Source organism: Nycticebus coucang, chromosome 16 (genome assembly GCF_027406575.1).
Source record: "Nycticebus coucang isolate mNycCou1 chromosome 16, mNycCou1.pri, whole genome shotgun sequence".
Lineage (NCBI taxonomy): Eukaryota > Metazoa > Chordata > Mammalia > Primates > Lorisidae > Nycticebus > Nycticebus coucang.
In genome coordinates, this window is record NC_069795.1 from 45,877,535 (window position 1) to 45,889,947 (window position 12,413).

The following is a 12,413-nucleotide window of genomic DNA, read 5'->3' on the forward strand; positions in this document are numbered from 1 at the left end:
AGTTTGGAATTATTTCTATACATAGATCTGTCAGTTTATATTTTGTGTATAATATTAATGTCTAGGGATGAACCTTTTCGTTTGTACCTGTGTATTTATCTTTCTATAATAAATTCTATAGTCTTACTCATTTGCAAAAGCACTTACCTAAATATCTCTAGATAGTTGAATGTGTTCTCAATGTTCTCTTTGACACAGATCAACATAGAACAATTTCTCTTTCACTCGTAATCTTATATATACGAATACATTTGACTTTTTAGGACATTGTACTACTACAATCCTCATGTCATTAAATTAATGGACGTAGTCCTTTCTATCACTTTGTGTCCATGCGTACCCATCTTTATCTCCTACTTAGTGAGTAACTCAATAATTCATAAAATATAGCTTAATAGGCAATAGTCTTCCATGACTTTATATCTTCAGACATTTAGATGCAATTTCCATTGTTACTAAAACTAAAAATACATCTGAAAAACATAATTAGGTTCACAGTTAACAGGTGAATAGTTACTCTTCAGTCAGTATGAAAAATTCCTGTTCATGAGTTAATGTATTTCTGTGATCATAACAAAGGAACATAAATCTACACGAACTCATGCAATAAATCAAATACATATCACCCTTTAGCTTGCTCTACTTCTGTGTCGGCCTTTAAGAGTGTTCTACTGAACGTGAGCATTCTTCCAGATGCTTCTTAGAAAATAAAATCCTGTGAACTAACTTTTGGGAGATGTTGGATTCAATAAAGTGAAGCAAGTAGTGGTACATTTGTTTCAGCATCACTCTGCCAGAAGAGACTTATTTGAGCGCTCAACTGATTTTTGTGCAACGTCTCATGAGACTAGAGGTAATGCACAGGATGCATTTTGAGAAACACCATTATGTTGAGAAACAATTCACATAAGATCTTAAAATGAATTAAAACAAAAATCATAGCACACTTGATCTCTCTTACTCTGAGAAGAAAATTAGAGCCTGCAGGGCCAGGCGCTTTTCTGGAAAGGGGAGAGACAGAAGTGCCACAAGCTTCTCCTAGGTTTTACTGGTAGAACACTGTTCCTTTATTTCTTTTTAAGAATACAGAGGAAATCCAAATTGTAGCAAAAATAGTGTTTCTGTATAGGACATTAGTCAAAAATAAAATTGTAAGAAGTAAAGTAGAAATAAATAAATTTGCAGTTTTTATTGCAGTTTTTATATTATGGGCTTAGAAAACAACTAGTGTTGCAAAGCAGAATTGCCCATTTCATATGAAGTCAATTTGAAGGGAAAGGGGTGGAGATTGCTCTTCTTCTATGTGAATTACATGCTTCCTTAAAAAACAAAAAACACACACACAAGGAAATCCCTGAGAGTTTTTAGTCTAGGTGTCTCCAAAAGTGTTATTTCTGCCAAGTTATTTTTTCAATGTGTCACATAATCTTTGTATAACTTATAAATGATAACAAAGCAATGAGACCACATTCATAAAAGCCCAGTGACACATAATTTAGTTGAATCTGAGGATTAGAATTGTCTCTCTTTGTTCCAAGTTCTAAATCTTAGTAAATGATTCACTGCATGTCATTACAGCTTAATATTTGCATGAAATCACAGTTTAGCTGGCATAATTTAACAGCAATTAAAAAGCTATTTAATCGTCATGCAAATTGGTAAGAGGACCCTTGAGTCAGAAGGGTGTCAGCCTTTTGTTTTTTTAAAGTATCTTCAGGCAGTTATATACTTGTAGACACCCATAACATAATTGATAACATTCTTCCTAGTCATGGAAATATAAGTGAATAATAATTGATGTTTTATATTAGAAATAAAAGACCAATAATATGAATATGTCATCCTGTAGGAAGATATTATTATGATAGTGATAATGAATCTTTATCTCCCAGACATAAGTCTAGGTTAGAGGTAAAAAGCTACGTTTTTCCCTAGGTTCTAGTTTATAATCTGCTCCATATTTTCCTTTCTGAAAGCAGACACTCTGTAAATGGCCTGGAACATGAAATGGCATAAAGCAAGGTACCTAACAACCTTTCAGAAAAATTACCCAACCCATTTCTAGGTCTAGCTTTGGGTAATATGCATATAAGCGGTCCTGTTCCTTAGTCTACAGGTCACTGACATCAGGATCTGGCAAAAAGATAAAAGAAAATAACTCATTTTAAATCTCAAACCCAATACACAGCCATGTAAATGTCTGACTAATAGTATGTTACTCCAGCATAGCACAACAGCTTCCACTGCTCGGTCTGTGCTTGTGCTCATTCAGATCATTCACCCCAGTGCAGCCAGAATGCTCTTTTAAAAACATATATCCGTAAATAAAATGTGTCATTTTCTTCTGTTGTACGTAGAAGAATCTTCAGACACATCTTAATGAGTCTAGCAAGACTTCATTATCCAGCCTCCTCCTGTTCTTCAAAACCCACTTCATGCGTTCTCCTTCTGTACTCTAGCTACAGTGATTTTCTGTCAGTTCTATAAGTGCATCAAGATTGTTTTTGAGTAAAGAAATACACACTTTTTACCCCTAATATTTTTCCCAACCCCTCTGCACATTCTCCTTATCCCACCCCCACGAGGCCTTCTCATAATGTTACCTCTAAAGTAGTGGACCCCCAGAGTTTTTACTTCAGCTCTTATCCTGTTAAATTTTGTAATTGCACTTACCATAATTTGGATTGTATTCATCTGTTTATGTGTGTGTTTAGTGTTCTGTAAAATATAATCAATAAGAAAGCAAGATAATGTCTATCTTGTAAACCCGAGACCTCCCTGAGAACCTATCCCACACATACTAGTCACTAAATAAAATATTTATTTAATGAAAGAATGATTGCAGCTTAAAATCCAAAAGGAATCTATTTCAAAATTTTAATTTCTTTCTAGGACAACATGTTGCAAAGATATTCCTTTCCACACTTTCAGCAAATTTCCTTGGTAACAGAAACTTAGAGAATTGGTTTAGATTTCTTTAAATTAAGCCTTCTAAAATATGGCAGGAATGTTATCCCACCAGTCTTCTGTACAATGAAATATTTTTCAAATTTCTATCATAAGCATGGTATCTTAAAGTATACGTGGTATTCAAATATGGCACTTAGAACAGTGCCCAATACCTGCTAGACTTTCAGGTAATATTTGCTCAATAAAGTTTATGGAACAGAGGTTAAAAGGACTCAGATAAATATAAAGGGTTATTGCTGAAATTTTAAGAAAAGCTGGAATAATTAAAGGCCATTAGGTACTCTATGCAGTATGATCCATTATGGAAAAATAGTGAGAAAGAAAATTCTCACTCCTTGGACTTACTGGTTTATGTTGTCTTGATGACAAATAAGAGGATTGTGTGAATCTCATTTAGACACACACTTACTTTTAAGCACACAATTAGTTGTGTTTAATAGGTTTTTGCCATCTCCATTTTCCATTTATTTTGTCCTTTTTCCAACCTGTCTGTCCACCCAAAATTTGTTGTCATTTATTCTCAGTCTTTGGGGAAGAGATCCTTAGTGATTTTCAAAGGTAATGAATAGGGGTTTTATCTACAGTCCAGCCACAGTATTAAGACCGAAAGACTGAACACAACATGTCTTCAATATATGTTACTTCTTTTTTTTAATTTTGAGAATAGTAATGTCATTAATGAGAGATAATTACAGTCATGACATAACTTAAAATAATTTTTGATATGTATTTTTCAGTCAACAAATTTTAAAAGTATAATTACCGTATCTTTTGCAGGTATGTTTATTTTTTATACTAAGTATTGGAATTAGAGTATAGATCATCTATACCACTAAGGACTCCTTCCTTACTAGACTAAATCAGATATTTTTAGCCACATGTTCTTTATAGTTACATTAGAAAAAAGAGCTCAAACTAATATAAAAGACCACAACAAATATTTATTGATAAAGTTATCAAATCAGTATGATTCATTGTCCTATACGTGTACATTTGTTTTTTAATTGCTTTTCTCTAGGGCCACCTTCAGCTCCTAGGAATGTGGTTTTTAACATCAATGAAACAGCCCTTATTTTGGAATGGAGCCCACCAAGTGACACAGGAGGGAGAAAGGATCTCACATACAGTGTAATCTGTAAGAAATGTGGCTTAGACACCAGCCAGTGTGAGGACTGTGGTGGCGGACTCCGCTTCATCCCAAGACATACTGGCCTGATCAACAATTCCGTGATAGTGCTTGACTTTGTGTCTCACGTGAATTACACCTTTGAAATAGAAGCCACGAATGGAGTTTCTGAGTTGAGTTTTTCTCCCAAGCCATTCACAGCTATCACGGTGACCACGGATCAAGATGGTAAGTTCCACTGCTATTCTCTCAACTCAGCCTCGTACTTCCTTTTGATATGTACTATCTCCAATGGGCCTGTCATCACCAGAGATGCAATGCAGTCATATATGCCATACATTTTCTGATGTGTGGGAGGTGGTTCCGATTCTTTCCCTAGATGGAGAAATATATTTTTGTTATTATTTCTTAGCAATATGGTTAATAAGACAAAGTGCTTCCCTCCAATGTGTATGTATTTGTTTTTGATATAATCATATACGGTATATCTTAATGAGTAAATTCATATTACTTACAAATGGACATCAGAAACCAATAACATTTAGCTGATTAATTTTAATCCCTCCCTTAGGCTACCATATTTTTTCTATGTCAAATAAAGCAAATAGTAAGAATTTATTTATCTATCTTGTAAAAGCATTGTAGCTACTATATTTAACCGCGAGCCACTTTAAAAAGAAATAGCCAAGAAAATCTAGGAATGTGTTCAAATGCTATTGTCTATGTGCAGTTTGTGAAAAGTAGTTAAACTGTCTATAAAAATCCGACTATTTCAGTTAAATGTTCTCCTTATAACACTATAGATTTTTACTACAATATAGCCAGGCATGAACACTCCTGTGATTTTTACAAGTATTCTCTCTTTAATTCCCCCATAACATAATTATATTGCAGAACATGAAATGGGAAAAGCTTCAGAGACTTAAAAACCTCCTTTTGAGAGGCATTAATAAATTATGTGGGTACACAGATGATTGCTTTATAGCTGAAAAGTATTGTAAATTAACACTTATATATGAGTCAAATTTATAAAAATAAAACTATTCTTATACACTGCATTTAATTGCTAGGGCAGCCCTCACAAATACAACAGACTGTGTAGCTTAAACAGTAAACATCTATTTTCTCATAGGTTTGCCAACTTGATGTCCATGATCAAGTTGTTGACAGAGTTGATTGATTCTGAGGCTTATCTCCATGGCTTGTAGATGAGCATCTTGTCCCATGTCTTTACATAGTCTTTTCCTTTGTGCCTCATCTCCTCATTTCTTCCTTTTGCAAGGAAACTTGGTCACATTGGGTTAAGGACACACTCATATGACCTCATTTTACCTTACCTATTCTTTAAGGACCCATCTAAATGAAGTCACATTTTGAATTATCAGGGCTTATGATTTTGATATATAAATTTTCAGGGACACAATTCAGCTCCTAATACACCCTAAGGCACATATGGTGATATTTAAGGTATAGTATGTTGATTGTGCTAGAGTACTACTCCGCAATAGAAATGAACAAACTAATTGATAGACACAACTTGAATGACCCTCAAGTGCACGATGTGGAGTGAAAATGTAAATGTCAAAGGATGCATACTGTGAAATCCCACTCATATAACCTTTCTAATATACTTACAGATATGGAGAAAAGATTGGTGGCCACCAGTGATAAAAGGTTTGGGGGAGGGCAGTTCGGCTATGAGGGGGTAGAAGGAGAAAGCACTGTGGGAGTGTTCATATATATCTTGATCGTGGTGCTAGTTACAGGATGCCAATGTGATAAATCAAATAGAGCTGTGTGCACACTCATACACAGAAGCCTTGTGGAGCAGACCAATGCTGGTTTTCATGTTTTCTTGTTGAACTATAATTATACAAGTAGTTAACTTTGGAGGAGGCTGGGTACAGGATGTACAGAGCCTCCCTGTGTGTGTGTACTTTTTTGGGCAAATTCCTATGAATTTGTAATTATTTCAAAATGTGAATTTTGAAAACATTAAACCTATGACGTGTAAGAAGAAAAATTTTATATTCTACTAAAATATATAGTAAATGGATGAATGTAAATATTTTATTTAAAATGTTATTCGTAAATTTGTTTTGCTGATAAGCTTCAGAAATGCCTGTAGTAAATCAAGGCCACATAATGTTATGCAATCACAGTCTTTGTATTTAATGTGTAACTTTCCCCTACATTTTAGCAAATAGCACCACGAATTTGCTTAGTGGTTATTCTAGACGGAATCCTTATTTCCTTTTTTTTTCTTTCCCTATTTTCTTTAGAATCAACGAACTTCCTGTCAAATCTGTCTTCCACCTAAAGCAGAATAGGGACTTCTGTTCCTCTCTGCCGTAGCAGATTATTTCTAAGGTTTTTTTTTTTTTTTGTAGAGACAGAGTCTCACTTTATGGCCCTCGGTAGAGTGCCGTGGCCTCACACAGCTCACAGCAACCTCTAACTCCTGGGCTTAAGCGATTCTCTTGCCTCAGCCTCCCGAGTAGCTGGGACTACAGGCGTCCACCACAACGCCTGGCTATTTTTTGGTTGCAGTTTGGCCGGGGCCGGGTTTGAACCCGCCACCCTCGGTATATGTATTTCTAAGGTTTTTATTGCTGCCATCTGATCAAAAATATAGTCCACTACAACCATTCTTAACTATAGCACAGAAATAATATAAGGAAAAATACATCACTTTAAATAAAACATATATGTACATACGTTAATATGTTTCAATAATTGTATATAGACAGGAGGTTTTCCTTCTACAGTTATAAAGAGAGGACATTTAGTCTATTTCTCTACTCATCAGGAAAACAGAGTATGAGTTGTTTACACTTTTGAAATGAGGTAATTTATTAAAAGCATTTTGCTGTATGGGTAAAAGGCATATTAAATATGAAAGAAGATACAGTGTCCATATATTGTTAGTCCACATTCTTAAAGGGTAGTATCAGCAAGGAATCCTCTCCAGTAAATTTATCTGGAGAGGATAAATAGACTAATATTCAGAAATGGTTATTAATTTGACTTTGTTTTAGATATAAATAGTAACAACAAATCAAAATGTGTTTTTTACTTAGAAGTACATAAATGTCCTAAACTAAACTATTATCACAAACAGTAAACCTCTGTAAGTTGACCACCTAAAGGGCTATAATCAACTGATCTACATACGGAGGTGGTCAACATAAGTGAGTAGGCCAGAGGTTCTGAAGCATACATGTGGGACATGTCTGGTTTATGAAAATTAGGCCTGTTTAAGGAGGTGGTCAGTGTAGGGGAGGTGGTCGACTTCTACTCTATTTAATAAAAAAGTATGTATAATATTTTATAGTATTACATATAAGCAGCTACTTTCATGTCATATTTTTGAGAGATACCACAGTGACCCTCTCTACTTGTGTATGAAATTCTAAAATTAGAGAATCACATGTGTGAAAATGTAATTATTCTGGGCAAGGGTAACATTATGAAATAATTCAATCTGTGAATTTGTCAGTTATTCTTTTCATATCCAAAGGAGTCAGAATCTAGTGTTGAAAGGGTATTTAGAGAAACTGGAAATTCCAGACCCAGATTTTAAGTAAGACATTTGTGCCAGCCTTAAAGAAGATAATTTTATTGCTACAAAATAGAGGGAGGGATTTCCTGTCACTCCAGTTGGAGTGTCTTTGGGAATTCTTTTTCAAGTGAATTAGGAGGAATGTTTCATATTTATCTAATGATATATTACAATTTCATTGGACTAAGGGGATCACATAAAATGGTTGGCCTTCTTATCTGTAGGTTGTATATCATTGTTTTTATACTAAAATGGAAAAGTGATATGTGTTACTTATAAACTTTCAACTGATTCGACATATCTTTTAGTGTATTCCTGTGTACCACAGTGAGTAAGCTCTTATGAACCTTAAGTCTAGTGGGGAGATAGAAAATAAACAACTAATTTCACAAATATGTAATTGGTACTATTGTAAGTTCTGCCAATGAGAAGGCTGGGAGCTCTGACAACATATATTCTCCAGATCTAGAGGATAAGAGGTGGAGGTTATTTCTGAGGGAGCAACATTTAAATTTTATTCTGAGGGATAAATAGAATCTGATTAGGCAAAAGGAGGCTGGGAGAAGGGAAATAATTCTGAATAGAAGGAACCAAGCAAAGGTTGAACAACTGAGGAATTAGGCGTCTAAGAAGGTATATTAGAGAAGTACAGCAGGATCTGGAGAAGAAATTCAAAAGTTCATCTAAAATTTGGGAAAATGAGGAGCATCTACAAATAACTGAAACAGGTTGGAGGAATCAGCCTCTTTTCAGAAGATTTCACCAGGGATACAAATAGGGAAAAGAAAGTCAGCAGAATAATAACATTGCTCATGAGTTCACACTTATGAGTCTGGAAGAAAATATTAGAGACCAGTACCAATTATGTGTTTAGTATGCTATGGATTCATAGTGTTGAATGTGAAGACATGGAGGAAGTTTGCATTGGGTTGGCTTTTCTTGCATGTAGTTGATGGTATATATGTATTATATAGTCACATATACATGACTATATAATGACTATATATGACCGTATAATATATAGACACATAAATGTATGTATGTATATGTAGATTTCTCTCATATTTATGAAATATTAAGAAAACCACCATAAACAATCCTGACTTAACTGTTTTCCCCCTGTTTACAATTAAACGAGTATAAATTTTTTTTTCCAAATCACTTAGAACCACTTAGGTGTAATTAGGAGAAACATCTCTCGACTGTTCTGATTATAGTTGATAAATAACATCATAGAGTTCAGTCTATGACTCTTATAATTAGAAATCTTTGAAATAAATCTTAATTCACTGACATGATTCCTAAGCTATATTGGCAACCTTCTATTTTCATAGTTGATTTAAATGGTCTTCAAAGGTGTTTCATTTAGAAAGTAAAACAAGAAAGCAACACCTAGAAAACATTTGATTTTAATCTGCGATGCATTATAGATGTAAGAAAATCAAGGTGCATAGTTCAGTAAAAAGTAATTATATTTAGGTCTTAGGATGTGAAGGAAAATGTTAATCATGGATACTCAACCTGAAACAAATTGTGTTTGTAGATATCCTGGCACACGTAAAAACCTTTAGGGACCATGTTCAAAGCGAAAGACATGCTAAATTGCAAACCAATTCTGCTGATATTTGCTAAAGGGTCTTTAAAGCAATTTTTGTCAGAAGCAAGCTGTCCGATTCATTGGCTTCTTAAAATATACACTTAACACCCAATCTCTGTCCTTCAGAGACGATTTTGTATAGATCTGCCTTAGGCACACATTTTGATTGCAGATTTTATATGTTTGCCTCAGCTGCAATAATTAATTAAGCTGACATTGAAAATATATTTAAATCAAGAGTCACTATATATTTTCAAACTTGAGGTGCTATTTGATTTGCATTCACTGCGTGGAAGAAATACAGTCAATACAAGGCATTTTATGTCAACCTTTCACATGTTGCTGGAGTAGGTAATTAGAGACTGTAAACATTATCTTTATATTTGCAATATAATTATTTTAATCTCTGGACATCTCTCACAGTCATCACTGTGTTTCCAAAAATGTTGCAGCAAATATTTCTTCTAAAACTTGGTCAGCTCTATTCAAAGTTAAAAATGATGAGCATAAAAGTTTTAATTATATACTAAAAATACACCAAATGCAAGCCAGGAGCATGATATTTTCTTTGTTTTGTTTTTTAAAACAGACAATAGCCATGAGTTTGCTAAGAGAGATACTGTACTATTTGTATTTTTCATATTTCTTATACATAAGCAAATTGTATATTCAAGAGGTATAGATACCTCATATAGAAGTATACAATTTTTCTTTCTCTCCTGAACAGCACAGTCAGTATTTTATTTATGGGAGATAATTGACATGTCTATCTGCTAATCATTACTAAATAACTTCATGGTCGAACCAAATTTTAAATTATAGCGTCTGGTTGATTTTAAACTTTGTGTACATCTGAGAAACATCAAATCACTTTCAACGTCAGTGTCTTTTGTGGAATGCATCTTTTGATTACTTGAGTGGTATGGAAAAAGACCTCAGATCTTAGAATTGGCTTTTACAGTGATCAGATGTTTATTCAGAGGAATTCTCATTTGCACATTTTGCAGGAAATGTGATTAGGTATTTTCTTTGGTATAAGATAATAAGACTTTATTGTTTTTTTGGTTCCTCTATATTAACTGTAACTATATTAACAGTTTTAATGCAATTTGTCTCTACAAATTGAAAAATAGTAATAGAAGTTACTTATAATGAATATACTTTAAATGCTGTAAAAATAAACCAGGTTAGCAGATGTCTAACTAAATTGAAGGTAAGTGTGGGTGATCATATTCTGCATAATCTATAACTATCATACGATTTAGGGCTCTTTCTACTTTACGGTTAGATAAACGCTTAGCAAACTATTCAGCCCATTTTCAATGCAATTATTTGTTTGGAAAATGGAAGTCAATTTTATTTCATTAATTTCTGCCTACAAAATAAATTGACTGATTTTTAAAATATCTGATTCATGTCTGACTACTATTAAACTCTGGGTTTTATTTTTAATTATTTTTCTAAAAGCCTCTTTTACTTTGGAGCCTCTTTTACTTTGGAATACATGTAAGGATTAAAAACACATTAATATGTAAAAATAAAACAAAAATGTTTCCAAGGTTGACAGATTATTCGGATCATTATTAAGAATATAATATTTCTTCATACTTAAAAAGACACTTCAGTTGTAAAAACTGAAAAACTAATTGCTGATCTTTTAATCAGAGTAACATTCTTTATAACATCTTGAGATTAAATAGTGTTTTTACTTAATTCCAGCAGCCCAATAAAAAATAAAAATGCAAGACCCTTTGTTAAAAAAAAAAAAAACAGAAGGGACATAAAATGTGCTAAAATATAGTGCTCTGTCCTTCAGTGATTTCCTCTCTCTCAACTTCTCATGGTGCTTTTGGTTTGCCATTTATGTCCTTGTAAGTAAAGAAAAAGTAAAATTTCAAATTAGTGCATACTGTACCATTTATCTTTATATTGCTCAATGCCAGTATTAAATGCTTTGCATTTATGAAAGTGTTTAATATATACGTATATGAAATCATCAAATTATACAATTCTTTTTTCTCTAGTTGCCCTCACCCCAACTGCCTTCTCCCAAACATGGTTTAAGTAAGCCAGATTCAGAAAGTTTGGAAGGACAAAGAGAGGTTCCCCCAGACACTGAGTCTGCCCAGGGAGCATTCTCTTTGCAACCAGGGTTATTGAGCAGAACAGTGAGGACTCTCCTACGTTCCCAGGAAAACACACACACACACAAATACCCCTAGATGCTTCAGGGTGAGGAAACACTGCCTAGATCCTTCCTGTAATGTTCAGATCTCCCACTGGAGACAGGAGGCAACCCAAGAATTTGATCCTTCCTCCACTGAGGTCAATACATTCCCCCAACCCAAGTGGCTTGCGGCAGCAATCACATAGCAGGAGTCAGGATTGGAAGCCTGCGTGGTTGAGAGTAGGGAAGTATGTCAGGGAGAACCTAATCATGTGCGAATGGTGAGGGGAGCAAAAGCTAGACCCTGATTAGAGCCTGGGATTCGAGCTCCAATGGGACAATGTGCTCCATTGTTCCATTAGTCTTCACTTACAAAACGTGCAAAAGTAAAAATTATTAAGAATTGCAAGATGTTATTAGCTGAGCATTGGTCTGTAGGTAGTTTGAGGGAGCTGTGCAGCTGTTCAAATCACACACTCATGAAGCCAGTCCCGAAACATTTTTCAAATTTATAATGTCATAGTTTTTCCAATTTACCTCTATATTACTCTACAAACCAATATAGTCAGTGACTATGACACACTAAATACTATGCTATATGTCATGGAGTGATAAAAAAAGTTGTGTCTAAGTGTTTGAGACCTGGTGCCTGCCATGGAGTAGGTAAGGGGCTAGGAGATAGAAGTGAGAGGTTGCCTAAGTAAAATAAAACAAAGCAAAAAACAAAACAAAACCCTAAATTATATGACACAATATCTGATTCAGTATACATTTTAATAACTGAGTGCCTGAAATATTACTTAGTACACAAGCCTTTAAAATATGTATAAAGTAATAAATGATTAAGTAGTGACAGGACAGGCAGTGAATGTTGACTTTTCACTTACCTATTTTTATGAAACAAAGTCTAGTTGTTTGACCACACATTTATTCCGTTAGGAAGCAAGAAAAGCTTTAGTAATGAAAGATTAAAAATAAACAAACAAAAAGT

The 12,413-nt window shown here is 34.1% G+C and overlaps 1 protein-coding gene across 4 annotated transcripts in view; it reads left to right on the forward strand.

Annotated features, from left to right (window-relative positions):
• Positions 1 to 12,413, forward strand: part of EPHA6 (EPH receptor A6) — a 921,042-nt gene that overhangs the window by 418,415 nt on the left and 490,214 nt on the right. For all 4 annotated transcript variants that reach the window (XM_053565807.1, XM_053565808.1, XM_053565810.1 and 1 more), the window contains one exon: positions 3,989 to 4,324. In XM_053565807.1, the coding sequence (XP_053421782.1) occupies positions 3,989 to 4,324 (336 nt within the window). The remainder of the gene's footprint in view (positions 1 to 3,988; positions 4,325 to 12,413) is intronic.